The sequence below is a fragment of the Sturnus vulgaris genome, chromosome 4 (assembly GCF_052056855.1).
Source record: "Sturnus vulgaris isolate bStuVul1 chromosome 4, bStuVul1.hap1, whole genome shotgun sequence".
In the NCBI taxonomy this organism is placed as follows: domain Eukaryota; kingdom Metazoa; phylum Chordata; class Aves; order Passeriformes; family Sturnidae; genus Sturnus; species Sturnus vulgaris.
In genome coordinates this window covers 46,982,276-46,999,489 of record NC_142246.1, presented here as the reverse complement: position 1 = coordinate 46,999,489, position 17,214 = coordinate 46,982,276, and the positions used below count along the sequence as shown (strand labels likewise).

General features: G+C 53.7%; 1 protein-coding gene across 2 annotated transcripts; it reads right to left on the bottom strand.

The window, feature by feature from the left end:
- Nucleotides 1–1,958: 1,958 nt before the first annotated feature.
- Nucleotides 1,959–16,420, bottom strand: PITX2 (paired like homeodomain 2). 2 transcript variants are annotated; one of them, XM_014878300.2, is made up of 4 exons: nt 16,325–16,420; nt 14,008–14,063; nt 5,058–5,263; nt 1,959–3,223 (listed from the first exon to the last, which is right to left on the bottom strand). In XM_014878300.2, exons 2-4 carry the CDS (start codon nt 14,051–14,053, stop codon nt 2,660–2,662), a joined length of 816 nt encoding a protein of 271 aa, XP_014733786.1. In that variant the 5' UTR covers nt 14,054–14,063; nt 16,325–16,420; the 3' UTR covers nt 1,959–2,659. The 2 variants fall into 2 exon arrangements, with proteins under 2 accessions (XP_014733786.1, XP_014733785.1); XM_014878299.2 differs by lacking the exons at nt 14,008–14,063; nt 16,325–16,420 and adding an exon at nt 5,936–6,243.
- Nucleotides 16,421–17,214: the final 794 nt, after the last annotated feature.

Here is a 17,214-nt window from a genome sequence, read left to right as displayed (position 1 = left end):
CAGATTCTACATGTATATATATACCGACATTTTATATATGTATATATTTTTTATATATTTATAAGAGAGGATTATAAATAACCAAAGCCACCGAGAAGAAACGAGAGCAGAACAAAGCGTGTAAAATACCGTGCCGATACCCGCAGCGATCCGCTCGCTGATTTCCAAGCCCGTCCCGCCGAGAGGGTTTGGGCAGAAAAATTCTCTCGTTTCTCCGGCTCCCCTGATCCCCGAGGGGGGCTCCCGGGCTGCCAGCCCTTCGCAGCCATCACCCTCAGACATTTCACCCGCAGCCCAGTGAGGAAGAGGAAGAGAAGAAGGAGGAGGAGGGGACACTTTTGGCAGCCCCTGGCACTCACCCGGGTGAGGTGTTGACACGGTGCGAAAAAACCGAGGGGAGCGGCGTTGGGTCGGGGAGGCGGCGAGGCCGGACAAGCAAGGGGGGGACTCCCGCCTCCCTCCCGTCCCAAGCACCGAGGTTCTTTCTCTCCGTCGACCCCCTGGCAAGAACACACAGAGGAAAAGAAAACAGAAAGACTCGTATTAAAATAATTAAAATAAAATAATTTTTAAAACCCCAACCTCACAACAAAATAAGAGAGACAAAAAAATCTAAAAAAAATATGATGAGGAAGTGGGGAAAAAAGGGAGAAAGAAAATAAAAATAAGGGGTGTTAAAAGAAAATTAAAAAATAGCCGGGAAAAGTGGAGGCTCGGGTCTGCCCACGCTGCAAATGAACCCACGGGAGAGTGGCCTGATTTCGTGTGGGGGAAGTGTTTTCCTCGTGGGAACGCTCAGGGCGCTGACCTCCTTCCCTCTCTTCTCTGCTCCTCTTCCCGTCTAACTTGCGGGGGGGTAAGGAACCCCCTCAGCCGTGTCCGCCCATCCCCGGGCTATATCGGCCGCTTCTCCCGACCTCACAAAGGCGCGCAACGAGCGCGCAAAAGCCGCTCAAGGATTAAGGTCGCTCTCACCGCGTAGAGTTTCCTCCCGGCCGTCCCCTGCGCCCCTCGCCAGTTTACGCGCCGGCGGAATTTCTTCGTGTCTCGATATTCCCTCCGGTTCCTGAGGCTGCCCACCCTCTCGGCAGCCCCTCCTCGCCTGCCCGGGGTGTGAGTCGATGGGAGGGCCGAACAGCAATTCATCTTGATTTGTTTCAATTGTCTGGCGATGGCAAAGTTATAATCCTGTATAATTTCACGAACAAGCAGGTTGAGAATGAATGGGTCAATATTATTTAAAACAAAACACACGAGAGCACGACCTTTCCCTTCAACGACGTGTTGCAGCACGAAGTCGCAGGAAACTCGGGCTAACCTCTCAACCCCCGCGCTCCACAGGGTTGCGGTTATTTGGGCTGCTCTTTGTTTCTCTTCGTGTCTGAAAGGCGGATTTGGAAATAGAAATGTAATATTAAATGAAGGATCTCCCCGCTAAAGGGAGAGAAGGTGAGCCCAAGGGACGGCAAAGGAGACAGATTATTTTGAACAGGAGCAGTTTGGTTGCAAGCTGGATTTTTAAAATTTTCCCTTTCTCCCCGCCCGCCCGCCCGCCCCCCCCCCCCCCCCCACCTTATTCTTTAATGTAATAAAAGCTTCCTTAACAACAGGACAAATTTATGCTCGAGATACAGTAACTTTGTAGCTGGTAATTCTCGAGTCCAAAGATGTCAAATAATCCATTTTTCTCAAGTTCTGTGCGGGGAAATAAAAGGACCCAAGGTGTATAAGGCCCATGTTTCTCTAGTATGCAATGTTAGCGCGATTGATATTTTTTTAATGCACAAAAAAAAAAGCGCCAGCATTTATTTGCATTGCAAAAGTACTACCCCGAGTTGCCAGAGAACGAGATCCAGTGTCAACTATCAGTCAATCACTGCAGACTTGTTGCTGCTGCGCAGTTTGGCTGAGTAAATAAAAAATTCAGACAAAAATGTATGCTGTATATTTTACTCCCATGAAATAAAACACATTTTTTTTCATGTTTGCTGAAAAGTAAAACAATAATATTGTACGAAATGTTATACACAGGGCATGTTTTACATTGCAATATCAGAAACATCATTGCATCCACCAGAGGTACTATTCTAAAACTGATATTCACACAATTTTTTTAATAATTATATGTTAGAAACATACAGTGTCGCATTTAGTATATACATTCCCTTGCTCGCAAGCGAAAAAATCCTAATCGCTTCTGTGTAACATGCTTTATTTTAAAGCCTAACCTTTTAAAAACACTGTTGTGATATTACTAACAACTGCTTTTATAAAATTAATTTGACATTTCGATATATATACATCCTTTCAGTCATTTTTATGTTAACAACGCTAAACTTAAAAAATAACAAGCTTATAGTAACATTAAAATGTCATATCATATCCAGTCAAACATTTGTCCATATATATATATATGTCCTCGTAACTGTTGAAATACTCTTAGTGAAACAAAGATCTCAGAATCTGTAGGAGGTCCTTTGAAAACAAAGGAACTATCTTATTTCAGTGGTTTCCTCTCTTTTTCTCCTCTCTCTCTTTCTCTCTGCCTCTGATTTTTCCTCCTTTCTCTTTCTCTCTAGTGCCCATTACTTTCTAATGAAATTCTCAGTCTCTGCGGGAAATGGGGAGGGATTCTCACGCAGTTTCCTACTTGGATGTTTCACACGGGTCTGTCCACCGCGTACTGGCAAGCGCTCAGGTTGGAAGCAGGGTTCTGCACACTGGCATAGCCAAAACTGGAGTGCTGCTTGGCTTTAAGTCTCAGACTCGCCAAGCTCGAGTTACATGTGTCCCTATAAACATATGGAGGTGTTGGAGGAGCATAAGGACAGGCTGGTGTTGGCACTGCAGAATTCAGGGAGGGATTGCTCAAGTTGTTCAAGTTATTCAGGCTGTTGAGGCTGGAGCCCGGCACCCCGGTGACTGCAGAAGGTACCATGCTTGAAGACATACTCATGGAGGATATGGAGTTTGGAGGGGAGAACATGCTCTGAGAAGACAGAGGGTTGACATTCATGGAGTTGAAAAAAGGAAAGCTTTTGGTGGAGAGGGAAGCGGAGGTCAGGCCCTTGGCTGCCCAGTTGTTGTACGAGTAGCCGGGGTACATGTCATCGTAGGGCTGCATGAGACCGTTAAACTGCGGACCGAAGCCGTTTTTGCAAAGCTCGGCTTGCTGGTTCCTTTCTCTTTTTCTCCACTTGGCTCTGCGGTTCTTGAACCAAACCTTTAGAAACGGGGGGAGAGGGAGGGAGGGAGATGTGAGTTAGTCAGGAACCACCACCACCACCGCAGCCTTTTGCAGGTTCTCGGGACAACAGCCGAGCCTGTCCGTACAGAAGTTTTATATAAAAATGTGTACGAATATATATATATTAATATATTCCCATGTATATGTTCATCTCCTCCTCTATGGAGCCCTGTGCTGGGCTGGAGCAGGGGTGCGATGCCGGGACATCCTCAGGCTGCCCGGGTTTAGCAAGGTAGATTCGTGACTGCATGATTCCACCCTCACCACGGCCCTCTCCACTCCCCCTCCCAGACTCACCCCCCCCCCCCCCATCACCCGCAGCCCTGCACATAATTTGTGATACTCTAATTCGCGCCACAGAGGCCAACGCTTCCTTCTTAATCTGTCCCTTCTCTCCTGCCCCCACCCCTTCATTTCTCTCTTGGGTTTCTTTTCTTCCCCCTTTTCTCTTGACTTTTTCTGTACTGAAGCCGTCCAGGAAAAATACAAAAGTGCAAAAGCGAGAGCAAAACGTCTGTAAACCCGCAGAATATTTAAGGCGATGGTACAGGAAAGGAGGGGGAAGCCAGCAACTAATAAATCCTTGCTTCAGTTTGTTAAAGCTACAAGTTCCTCTAGCGTGAAAGCTTCCAGAACCGAAAACCACTTTCTAAACAAACTTGTTCGACTGCTCTTTGGAGGGAGGGGGAGGGTAATGGGGGGGGGGGGGGGGGGGGGAAAGAAACGAAGGAAAAAAAAAAAATCACTATTTAACAACGTCCTAAATGAGTTCTAAGGGACCCTCCCGGCGCAGACAATGGGAAAAACATGCCCTTTCCTAATCCACATCTGGGTGCCTGACCCGTCGGGCAGCCGCCAGCAGCTGCCTTACTATGTGTATTGAAACCACTCTGGGGTGTTTGTGGTAACCCCCACCCTGGTCGAGCCGGGCGAGGGCCGACCAGGCACCGCGGGGACGGGCCCGTCTGGAGGCACCGTGCGGACCGATACGAAAACTTTCGCCAAAGCCGCCCCGCGACCGACAGCGCTCTGTGCCCCGGGAGAACATCGGGCTCGGCCGGGCCCCGCGCCCTCCGCGTGGCTGCCCCGGCCCCGCGCCAACACCGCCTGCCCGGGGCTGAGACCCGGCCCCGCTCGCTGTCGCCCCCGGGTCTCACTGTCTCGCTTTCCTCAAGCCACCTCGGGGAGAGGATTTATGCGGGATTTCCGAAAATCTGAAGGCTCGCTCCGTTTATAGGCTTATTTTTCTGTGCGTGCATTGAGGTTTGTTGTTTTTTCCCCCCAGCGAGGCGTTTGCAGGCTAGCACGATCCGGCCGCGGTATCTCTGCAGCGCCGCGATGGTCCCATAAATCTCAGAGGGGGTAGAGGGTGGAGAGAGACGTTCGTCGAATTGTGAAACCCAAAAAAATAGAAAATGCAAGGAAGGGCACATTGGGAGTGCCTCGCAGTGAAGCAAAAGCTCTTGTGTATTTTACATCTTTTTCTCATTAGAGACAGAGCAGGTTGCAGCCTGTTCCAAGTTGCTTTCTTGGCTAATGTTTTCATTAGCGTTTTGATCAAAAGGAGAGGGACTCATTGCACGGTGCGGGCGAAACGTGCAGCAAACCATATTTCAGAGATGCAGAGACAGATCCCAATCTGTCTCGCTTTGACAGAAGTGTCCTGCTCTGCCCTGCTTTTGTGCAAAGGCTCTGAAGTTTACATACGAGCCGAAATCGAAAGCAGCTGCAAATATTTCAGCCCTCCTTCCCTTTCCCAACCCACCCTGACCACCGCTGCTCCGAGCCGAGGTGCCGTGTCAGGACTTACCCTAACCCTGGCCTCGGTGAGGTTGGTCCAGACGGCGATCTCCTCCCGGGTGGACATGTCCGGGTAGCGATTCCGCTGGAAGGTGGCCTCCAGCTCCTGCAACTGTTGGCTGGTGAAGTGAGTCCGCTGCCGCCGCTGCCTCTTCTTCTTGGAGGGGTCCTCGGGCCCCGCATCCTCATTCTTGCTCTGTTGGCTCTTGTCCTTCTCTGTAAGAGGGGGAAAGAAAAAAAAACAAGGCGGAAAACGAGGGCGCCTAAGCCTCCTCAGCCTCCTCTGCAGTTGCTGGGGAAAAGCGTGTGCCCAGCCCTGCTAGATCCCGCAGACTGCCCCGAACGCGACTCGACACTGTAATGATTAACCCGCGCCGGCTTCGCGCCCCGCGGGCACCCACGGGCGGCTCCTCCCGGTGGAGCAGCCACCGCCGGGACAGCGGGACAGAGCCGCCTCTCCGTATGCAAGCTTTCTGCCTATGTGTATCCATATTATTCTCCCGTTTGCATACACGTAATTCGTTTTATTTGCTTAACTACACGTGTTATTCGCCCGCCTGTAACAATATTCTTTGTCCGTATATATCCCTATTTGTTCCTCTGTATTGATATTACTCGCCACGTTATTTGCCGATCTCTGCTAATGTAACTCGCCTACCAGTATACATGCTACTCGCCTATCCTTACATATGTCATTGTCTTCCTATACGCCGACACACAGAGACCGCATGCGAAAAAACATGAAACGCATCTCGACTCGGGTGCGGGACGCTCCCGGGAAGAGGGGCGGCGGCGCATTGCGGTCCGCGGGGCTGCCAGCCGGGCCGGAGCAGGACAGGGCGGCGGGGCGCCCGATGGCTGGGGTCCCTGCCTCTCACCCCCTCTTACCTGCGGCCTCGGGGCTGGAGGTGTCGGAGATGGTGTGCACCTCCAGCCGATGCTTGGCAGACTCCAGGGAGGAGCGCGCCTGCCCCGGCGCCAGCGCCGTCGCCATGGCCAGCGCGGGCTGGTGGTGATGGCAGGATGAAGAAGAGGAGGAGGAGGAAGGTGAGGAGGAGCACAGCTTATTCCCGGCTCCCAGGCGCTCCAGGCTTAACGGGTCCTTCATGCAGTTCATCGGCAAAAGGACGCCAAAGTCTACGTGCGCGCCTGGGGGGTCGATAGGAGAAGGGGTGCGTGTGTCTGTAGGTGTCGGTACGTGTAGGAGGGTCCGCGCAGCGTCCCCTCCGCGGACGCGGAGCAGCTCCGCGGCTCCAGGGATCAGGGCTGCCGGCCAGGAAGCCGCGCCAGGGCGGGCGACGTTCGACTAGAGCCCGGGCGGCACAGCGAGCCTCGAAGCCCCCGCCGCCCGGGGGGGCTCGGCGGCGGCGACAGGAGAGCAGGCGAGTCCGGTCCTGTAAGAGCCGTCACGGCGACACGGCAGCTCCCCGGCCGGCGGCCCCCGGCCCGCCGCGGGGCTCCGCGGGGCGGGGGCAGCGAGGCGCGGCGGCGCTCCGCGGGGTGCTCCTCTCCGCTGCCCGCGCATGGACCCGCGCCGCGGCCGGCCCCGCACCGCATCAGCTCAGCCGCTTCCCTCTTGGCCTGACATCTTAAACCGGCGGCGGCCTTCCCCGCGCTGCACGTCACCCACCCCGCCCCGTCCCGCCCCTGTCCCTCCCCCGCCCCGCCCCTTCACCCTCCGCCCCGCCCCGCCCCCGCCCCGCCCGCGCCCCGCCCGCGCCCCGCCCCGCCCCGCCCGCGCTACCCTGCGCGCCCCATACCGCTCCCCGCGCTCTCCCGGTGATGGGCACTCCCGCCCCCCCCAAAAAACCTCCGCCCGGTGTGCCCTGCGGGGGGTACCCGCGCCTGGAGAACCAGGCCTCCGCCGACAGCTCACGGGGCACCCCATCGGAGCTGCTCCGGGCGCGTCGACTCCGGGCCTCGCCGCACTCCTGCATCCTCTGGGGTGAGGAGCGGGGGGCTAGCCATTGCCAGAGCCGCTGCAACAGGGTGGAGGAAAGCACGATTCCTTCCTCATGGAGGGAGTGGAAAACAAGCAGGACGGAGGCGCGGCCGGTTAGACGGCGGACCTTCTACTGGTGACAGCGACAATTAAACACAAACGACAACAACCTCCCCTCTGCGACACAGCTACGGAAAGTTTCACACCGCCCTCGGAGGCCCCCGAGCTCTTCCAGTTCCCGCGGTCTCCGGCTTTCTGCTCTTCTTCTGCCCGCACTGAAGGCAGAGTACACGGGGAAAATCCTTTCCTTGGTTCTGCCATTCCCGCCCCTTCTTTGCAACCAGGTTCCCAAAAGCTAGCCCCAAGAAGTCTTTTTCGCCCTGGTTTTACAACTTACTCGCACAGTAATCCACGGGACCATTCCTCCCTCTCGGTGTGGACCCGGAGGGACCATTCCGCGCCCCCGGCGGGCCCGGAGCAGCCCACGCAAAGCCGTTTACAGCTTTTGGCCAAGACCCATACAGGGCCAGGCGCCGGCAAACAAGCCTCTCAAACCCGCTCCGAGGTTTGGGGACAGGATTTGACCCCTTGTCCGGGCAGCAGTAGTAGAGGAACTGTCCCGCAGTTCCCGCTCGTGGGACTGCTTATAGGGCCGGAATGAGGCTACTGTGGACCAGTGTCTCGCAGGAAAGAGGTGTGAGGCTTTTTCACGCGCGTCTAAGGAGGGGCAGGTTGCCCTCCCATGCTGCTCAGGTCCTCCTGGGGCAGAGGAGTCTGTCCCCTAGCCCTAGACCGCAGAGCCAACACTGTCTCAAGGGACTGTGGCCGTCTTAGGGATGAGAATTCTGAATGAGCCCAGGAGCGGGAAATGCAGATTTCCGTCTCTATCTTCAATTTATCTGGCTGGTCACTGGTATTGAAAAGTTACCGAAAGCTTCCCTATGATGTGGTCCTACACATCCGTATCCCAGAGCCAAAACTTTTCTGCGTCCCGTTCCCATCCCGTCCACCACACCCCACTCCCTCAAGGGTCTTCCTTAGTCACTGACTCTCGTTCGAGGTACGTATCGTCCATCGCAATCTTAAGTATCGCTAAATTATACATATTACTTTCGCAGCCTGTTAGTAAAGAAGGTTAAATTAATTTACATTCTGCTCATTATCTGGTGTTTAAATGACGTGTTTTTATCCCTGAGATTTGGCAAAGAATCTCTTTCCTCAGACCCCACAGCGTTTCGATGGAGACAATGCTCTTACATTTGTAGTGGATTTTAATCTGATAAGACTCTAATTTGCTTAAGTCTTTTAAATAGGGGGTTTAAAATGATTCTAGCCGTTTTCTTATTGAATTTCCTCTAATTCCCCCAAGATCATAAAGTATATGTGTAAAGTAAATATTTCCTCCCTTTGCACCGGCAGCAGATGACCTATAACTAAGTCAATATGAATCCAGCTCCATTCTGCACAATTTGTTTACCAATCATATCCCAGTTTCTTCTTAACCTCTCGCTACCTCTGTGGTCCCGCACCGAGAACCGCCCCCCGGCTTTTACCCATGGCGAGGCCGTGCCAAGACCGCGGGCAGGGAGCTGCCCCAGCCCCGGCCAAACGGGCGCGGCCTCGGCCTCTCAGCGATGGGCACTTGGGAGGGGGTGCTGCCCCTCTCCAGCCCCCATGTCGGGGTGAAAACAAGTGCGCAAAGCCCTGAGGAAGGGGAGCCAGAGGGAGAGATGATACGGAGGTATCTCCTCGTTCCCCCGTATAATTTTTCGGACGGGGCAGCGCATCCCTGTCTTGGATGACACCCGTCATCCATCTTTCTTTCTTTCTTTCTTTCTTTCTTTCTTTCTTTTTCTTTCTTTCTTTCTTTCTTTCTTTCTTTCTTTCTTTCTTTCTTTCTTTCTTTCTTTCTTTCTTTCTTTCTTTCTTTCTTTCTTTCTTTCTTTCTTTCTTTCTTTCTTTCTTTCTTTCTTTCTTTCTTTTCTTTCACTCTTTCTCTCTTTCTTTCTCTCTCTCTTTCTTTTTTCTTTACATTTATTTATTTTCAGTCATTTTGAGGCAATACTGGCTTCTTCCGCCGCGACACGAAGCGAGAAGTCCCTCCCGTGTGCCCCTTTATGCCCTTGCAGGGCGAGAGCCGGTGTCCGCCGGTGCCCGCCCGCCGTAGCTTGTCTGTCTCGGGACATTTGACGGGGGCAGGCCGTTCTCGGCACGCTCCCCCAGGGAACGGGGAGAGGAGGAGCAGGGCCCGGCCACCGCATCACCCTCTCACATCTTCCCTAGCTCCAGCCCCGCGTCTCTCAGCCACAGGCGGGACAGACCTTCCAGCGGTCCCTGCGCCCTGAAAAGGAGTGCGCAACACTGGCCTGGGCCCTGGCAGCCCGAAGAGAGAAGCTGTCGGCATTTCCTTATGTGCCTTTGATTAAAACTCCCCCACCCCGGGCAGGAGGGGAGCTACCACACAGCATTAGTCGCCATGGTGACCATAAATCACGTAAATCCAAAAATACCCACCTATAATCTGAGATGAAGCTTTTATTTCCCAAGTGAAATAATATTTTAAAAGCTGTCAGCCAACCGAAAAACAACCTAATTGTAGTCACCCAGGTAATATATTAGCGGTAAAGGTTTCAATTAAAATGTCAAGTGATTTAAATTTTTTTTTCTTTATTTTTTTTTTTCTGGTGGAAGTTCCATTCGAGTTCGGGTCCTGGCCATGAAGCTGTCCCTGCCATCTCACTCGCGTACCGTCTGTCCACGCCTGCTGCGTGTGGCTGCCATCACCAAAGAAAAACCCAAAACTATTTTGGGAATTGTTCTCTTCCCTTTTCGCCCTGAGCTGCAGGGCCCATCGGGGATGCGCCCCGGTAGACTGGGGGACACCCGCCGCCTGAGAAAAATAGAGGAACCGGGGATAGTCCCCGCTTCTCTTCACCTTTTTAATTTCATGGGAGTTTTGGTGTGGATTTTTTCCCTGTTCGTTTGGTTAGTTGATTGGTTGGGTTTTTTTGTTTCGTTTTGTTTCGTTTTTTGATTTTGGGGTTTTTTTTGTGGTTTTTTTTTTGTTTTGTTTTTGGTTTTTGTGTGTGTGTGTGTGTGTGTGTGGTTTTTTGTTTGGTTGGTTGGTTGGTTTGGTTTGGGTTTTTTTGTTTTGTTTTGTTTCTCCACGCTGTATTTTGAGCTCACTCGGGATGCCCAGTGCCCGTCCGGTGCGGGAGGGCCAAGGGCAGGGCAGGGAGCTGAGCAGCTCTGCTGCGGACGCCGGAGGGTGGCCAGACCTACTGCGGGTATTTATTTTCCCACTTTTCCTTTATCTCCTCACGAGATCTTTGTTTCCAGGCGTAATACTCCCCTAAATGGATAAATTGGTTCTTATGTAGAGCCTCCAACTAGTCCTGTTGTCTTTTACCTTTGGCTTGTTGTCTTTCGCCTATCTTGGATTACCGGCTATTCTCCTCGATGAAGAGCCATTAATTACCCATTCAGTCAATATTAGGAAGACTACAGAGCTTTTTACATAGGATTAAGAAGACATCAGATTGTTCCGTTAGTATATTCCTACTCACGAATAAGCTTTCGTTATACATTTAGTTTTCCCAGGAGTGAGGCTAACAACTGCTGCATGTATTATTCTCAGACGGCAACCGCGGAGGGGAAAAATTCTGTAAGTGAAGCGCAATAAATAACTTCTAATTTACTCTTGGCGGGGGGTGCAGGATGGGGCGCACACCATCCGCGGCGCCGCGCAGGGGCAGCGCACCAGAGGAGAGCTTGCGCCCTGAACAGGGAACATCCCGGCTCCGCGGCTCGGGTCACAATTCCGGGAACAAATTTGGCCACGCTGTGTGGAGGAGAGGGTGCCGCTCAGCTCTGCCTGGCAGCCCAGCGGCGGCAGCAACTCTCCGGCTCCGCCTCGCCCCCCCGCGCTCGCTCCCGCCCTCGTGGGCAAAGGATGCGCGCCCACCTCGTGCCGGGGCTCAAAAAGGCACCGGCGACCTTTGCTTTGCACGCTGCAGTGTCTTCAGCCCGTCTGAATGGAAAGCCGAATCAGCGTTAGGTTTTTAACTTTTTGTTTTTGAAAAGAATGTTCGGTTACGAATATTCAGAACAATTTTTTTTTCTTTTTGGTGCTAGAGTTGAAACAATCAATTTAGAATGGTGAATGGTGATATAAGAGAGAATGTAATTTCAACATTTTATGCTGGAAGCTGCTGTTTCAGCAATACCCAGATTATCGATTACAGGGAAAGATTTCTTAAGTAGAATTCACAGACCTAGCAAATCGTATAGATTATATACGTATACACGTACACACAAATAACTTAAGCATTCTTTCACCCCGCATAAAAAATTATTCAAACAAACCCACCACTGATAACCATTTACAAAGTGTTGCTGTGGGTCTGCAGAAGCATGTGCTGAAGTTTTCCTAATTTTGTGGGACTGGTCACCCAGCAGCAATTTTCCTGTCTCTGTGAAGAAACCTGACACCCACCGACCTGCGTTTGACACTCTAGGCTGCAATAACATTTTCATATTTTCCCATTTTCCTTTCCTCGCCATGGCCACGGACTCGTTTATTCTGGAATAACCCTCCCTCTCCGCGTCCCATTCCCCGCGGGAACCCAGCATGCTGTGTCGTTTTGGAGGGTCTCCTACTGAATTTCGTTTCCTCCTTTCGCAGAACCATCGATTTGACAAAACAGTCGCATGTTTTGCAATTACTGCCAGTGGTTCTAGTCAGCGATCATTCTCCTCGTGGCCACCGACGGTGCCAATCTCGCGAAATTACCTCACCGCCCTCGTAATTTTCCAAAGGTGTAATGTGACAGAGGGGGGTCCCCAATCACCCCTGCTTCCTTCCCCGCCTCCCCCCTCCACAGCCAGTCCCAAGGATCAGACTTTTTGCAAACTAAATCCCAAAAGCATGATGCCCCTTACGGTCAAGTAAGACAAAAATCAACGAGTACCGAGAGTTTTCAAGCAAATCAAAGCCAAGACTCAACAAACCCCACCGATACCACGAGAAAACACCGTGATCTTTACGATTTACAGCAAGTCGCCCGAGCAGCTCAGGGCGTCTCGGGACTTGTCATTATCCGTCGCATAGAGGCAGGGACTGAGGCAGCGCGCAGGGTTCTTCCCCACATCTACAGGGATCTATTCCCTATCTGCAGGGATATATCCGTATCCGAGGTCGTCGCGCTTCCCTTCCCCGTAAATGGGAACGTTTTAATGGTCAGGCAACACCGCGTTGTTTCTTGGACTCGGACGTATGTTTTAATTAATGGCATTAAAGGTGTTTAGATAGCAATTTCCCTTGCAGCCCGGCGAGTAAAAAACAGACCGGCTGGTACGGTAACAAGGCAGGAAATTTTGCGTGTACTACAATAATCCAAGTTCATAATTGATGTTTAAGAAAATAACCATTTGTTTCTCGGCAGAGGAAGTTAAAGTTACCATGTCAGGGAGCATATGTGGATATTACTTTTATAAATACTTAGTCGAATAAAGCTGACTTGGAAGGGCTCATAAATTTATTATATCAGAAAGGTCCCCCCACTTTCCCATTAGATCGTGCTAAGGGATTTGATTAAGACCACCTGTTCATCGGGAAGAAAAGGCAGCGGAGGGTGAAAAGGCCTTTCTTATTTGCAAACCATATATAAAGCAATGTCACCCTTCCTTTCCATATTATTTAACACTTATTACTGGCCGAGGGGAAAAGTGCCAGATTCTGGTAAAGCCTATTTGTGCACAATTTAATATCGTGTATGCTTCCGGGATTAAAAATTATCGGTTCGTAATACTTCGGCGTTTGGAATTACCCCGGATTTTGCTCGCTAACCTTCCTTTAGCCTAAGCGTTTCTTCTTCTAGGGGTTTTGATGTCCAGCTAACAAATCCTGTTTAAAGTCCCCGGGGGCGGATGGACTGGAGAAGGGGACGTGGCCTCTCCTAAATTCATTGGATGTTATTTGAGAAATAGCGAGCTGTTTGGCCAAACAGGGTTAATACAGTATTCTTACAAGGAAGTGTTTAACCACGAGACCAGGAATACGTGCATTATTAATTCACTCTAGTTTCCTGTATTATTAATTCAGGTTAATGTATTTTATTTAAACAAAATTACGTTTATCTTGGATTAAACAGTCTCTCGAAATACAGAGCGCATGTTTTCTTCTTTGTAATATGTTTGCATTGCTGTTTTTCTTTACCACTCCCCGGGCTTGCCTGTCAGACCCCCTGAAAAGGGCGGGGGAATAAAGACAGGAGCTTGCTCTGCTGCAGACGGGGCACTGTGGGGGTGCCTACCTCTGGGGGCAGGAGAGGGCTGGCGGCTTGTTTACGGGCGAGGGGGAGGTGTCAAAAAATAGAAAATAAAAATAAATACGAGAGCGACGCTGTGTGTGTCTAAACGGCGCGCTGACAGCGATGCTTTTTCGGGCGACCCGCGCTGGAGGCGGAAGCTGGTGCGCTGCCGCGGGGGTTGCGCTCACCCCCCTTTCCCCTTTCGCTTCCCTCTCCCGCGGCCGCGCAGCTCCCGGCGCCAGCGGCACCCCGCTCTCCGCCGGCGGGCAGCAGAGGGCGCCCTGGCGCCGCGCAGGCGGGTCCGGCTCGGCACGGCCGCCGCCGCCGCCGCGCACCCGCGGAGTGGCGCGGAGGGGTCGCCGCCCGCCACTGGCGCTGGGGGAGCCACCCGGACACCATGCTGCCGGCGGACTCCGTGCGGCCCTCCAGCGCCCTTCGCTCATTTCCCCCTTTATTTCCGAAGATGTCCGCCTTCGGAATAAAGACTAGACGGCGCCGGGCTGCACGCTTGGGACGGGGACATGGGACGGGGGGAAGGGGAGAGGTAACTGGGTGGGGGGGGTGGTCACCGCCCGACGCTGAGCAGCCCTTCGGGGAGGTGGCGCCGCTTCCCCGGGGCCGGCCCGTCTGGCTGCACACCCGCTCACCGCTCCGCACGGCAGCGGGGCCGCTGCGCCTCCGGCCCTGCTGGCGATGGTGTCTCTTACCTAGCTGAACACAGGCGGAGACAAGTTTGCGGCAGTTGGACTCCATTACCCGTTATCTGCAAAAGATGAAGGCATCGGAGTTTTAAAACAATTATTTAGGGATTGAAAAATGCATATAAGAACCCGAAACACAGCCACCCCGGCAGCTACGCCGCAACGACGCGGGCCGGATTCCGCACCTTTCTCCAGTCTTATGCGCAGTGTCCCCTCTCCTTGCCTCAGCCTCGGGTGCCAGCTAAGTCACACCACAGGACTGGCGCAAACACTCGTGGCTGTTTCCTAGCCCGTCGAACCCTCCGGCCTGCCTGCACATCTAACTAATTGGGGACGCGTAGGAGAGTCCGCTAACCTCGTCGCTGTGCTCAGCCGCGGGACAGGCCGACCCAGGTGGCAGGGGTGCCGTAGGGTAGTGGGTACCAGCAGCCGCTTCCCCACCGCGGCGGAAGTTGCGCGGCTGCGGCTGCGCCTCCGCGCTCCCCGGCCGCCACCGCCGCCTCTCTCTATCTGAGAGGTCGGGCAGTAAAATCACAGGATTAGTACCTGATTGAGATGTCTGTTCGTGAGATATTACAAAATTCATTATCACAGCTCTCTACTAACTCGATATGAAGTAACACAGATGGGATTTTATTAGTCCAGGCTTCAAATGTTTACTTATGATAATTTCGGGGGAAATTTGCATGTCACCATCATTTCGGTAATCTTTCTTCTTCGCTTCTTTTTTAATGTCTGGACCCGGGCGCATTATTAGCTGGTGCTTAGAAATCCGGCAGCCTGGAGCCGTGGCATGTCTGGGATGAGTAGTGCCAGACGCAGCACCCACAGAGAAGGGCCCAGAGGCCCCGGCCCTGCCACCCTCCTCCGGGCAGGCAGGATAAGGCCGTGGAAAAAGGAGAGGAAAGTGGAGAAAATGAAATAAAATTAAATTAAAAAAAAAAAGAAAAAAAAAAAAGGAAAAAAGGAAAAAGAGGGGGAAGGTGCGGTTATCGGGATTCCTCGTGGTCATGTCGTGACATGGCGATTTATATTCCCAGATGAACGACGCCAGGGAGGAACTCTGCTCCCTCCAGCAGCCGGGCCTAGCACACGAGCAGTGCTTAAACTAATCGGGAAGGCAGTTAAGAGAACCTTAATTCTTCGTAGATGGTCGTTATTTTGGGATCGGTCTCCGTCAAGATTAAGTCCTGCGTGACAAATGCCCTCCCCCGCGGCCTGTCTATATGGCTGATTTATCTCACGAGTGGAGACACACGGCTCTCCCCACGCACACGCACGGAGGGGAAGTTTTTCCTCTACTGAGAGGCCGGTCTCTTCGGAGAAAGGTGCCTTTCTCGGACGGATTATTATTATTCCTTCCTCGCTCGTATTGCTCCTTCCCTTTCTCCTCCGTATCCTCTTAATTTTTGTTGCAAGACACATCGCAGCACGGGGCTAAGGGGAACGTTTTCCTATTGTCTCCAGCCCGGCGACTCAAACGAAAGCAACTCCACTTGCTTTTCTACTTGCCTTTCTCTGAGTACTCAGATTTAAATACCTCCGCACTTCTGCTCGCCCACAGCCCCAGCAAACGCACCAGACGTGCGACCTTGCCCTTCTCCACGGCCGGGCCCTGCTCGGAATAACTGCAGGGCGCGGACAGAAAAGCGGAGTCACACGGGAATTTCCCCCCCCTTTTAGGTATCTATCATTATTCTTTCAGAGAAAAAAAAAAATCCACAATCCCCAAAAAACTGGAGTCGCCTGGCAAGGATCTCACCGCTCGAAATGCTGTGGTCCGTGATTTTGGCGGGAGGCTTTCTGCCAGAGGCCCGCGGCCGCTGGGCTCTCAAACGAAAGGGGGTTCCGTGCGGGGCCTACGCCCCCACGGTGCCCGCGGGGCAGCCGTGCCCGGCCGTTCTCTCGCTAGCAGTGCTGGGGGGTCCCAGCCACAGACTCCGCAGCCGGCTCGGCAGACCCGCCCGCATCGTTTCTGGGCGGCCCGAGCCCGTGTCGGCTCTGTTGCCGTCCCCCGCCCAGGTCCGCGTCTCCGCAGCAGGAAGGCGCTGCCTGGCCAGCCGGTTCCTCGGTGCCCGCCCCGCCGGGGAAGTGGGACCAGCACGGCGGGAAAACAGCACGGGGGCAGCGCTGCTTCCATCGCTGACAACCCTGGGGGACGGGCCGCAGCCGCCCGGGAGGACATCAGCAACTCGAGCCCGCAGGACCCTGTCCGGCCTGCCCGCAGTCCCGCTGCTCGTCCCTGTGTGCGCAGAACTTGGACCTGCCGGGTTTTTAGCCCCGCGCCCGTCCCACCGATACCCCTCGAGCCTCCCGCACTTACCGGGGCCGGTTGCGCTGCCCGCCCCGCGCTCTCGCTGCTGGTGCCTGCGGCTGGCAGGGGCGGCGGGGCCGCACCGGGCTCCTGCGCTGGCTGCGGGGCCACGGAGCCGCCGCTGGCTCCCTCCTTCCCCGGCCCTCCCGCGCCCCCGCCCCGCCCCGCCCGCCTCCCCGGGCCCTGACGTCACACAGGCTCCGCCGAGCGCTCACCGCCGCCGCGGGGCCGGGGCCGGGGCGGGCCGGGCCGGGGCGGGCGGCTCCGCGGTTCTCCGCGGGCACGGGCTCAGCAGCGGCGGTGGCAGCCCCCGTCCGCGGAGGGGGCAGGGGGCAGGAGGCAGGAGGAAGGACAAAAGTCGGCGGAGGCGGCGCGGCGGCGGGCTAGGTAGCCAGAGGAAAACCGAGGTGAGCGAGGACGGCCGTGGCCTCTCCGCGCCCGCGCAGGGCGCGCCCTGCTCCGCCCGGCTGGGGAGGGGGGCACAAGTAACTGTGGCTGAAGTTTCCCGGGCCAGGCCGGTGGCTGTCCTTGCACCAGGTGTGAAGAGGGATCGGCAACCTACTGGAGAGGTCTCGGCTTCCTGTTTTAACCCACTTTTTAATTTTTTCCAATTTTTTCTTACTTCTTACATATATATATTTGATTTTTGTTTTTGTTTTTGTTTTTTTTTCATGAGGGGTGTTCTTGTTCGTGCCTGTATCGGTAGCGCTGTGCCGGGATAGCCGAAATCCTGCCGCACCTCTCTGTTACTCGCCCTGCATCATTTACGCACGATAGCGAGAAAACGCTACTCTCTCTCCCTTTTCCCCAAAGGACACCGAGGTGCCTCCAGGGGGAAATTTATTTTCGATTTTGCGGCGTTTTCCGCGTTTAAGAAAATATAGACGTCTGGTTTCTCG

Coding starts and splice junctions, on each gene's coding strand:
- PITX2 (XM_014878299.2), bottom strand. CDS start 6,164: ATGAACTGCATGAAGGACCCGTTAAGCCTGGAGCGCCTGGGAGCCGGG. Junction 5,264..5,935: donor CTCCAGCCCCGAGGCCGCAG/GTAAGAGGGGGT, acceptor CCCCTCTTACAG/AGAAGGACAAGAGCCAACAG. Junction 3,224..5,057: donor TCACCGAGGCCAGGGTTAGG/GTAAGTCCTGAC, acceptor CCGTTTCTAAAG/GTTTGGTTCAAGAACCGCAG.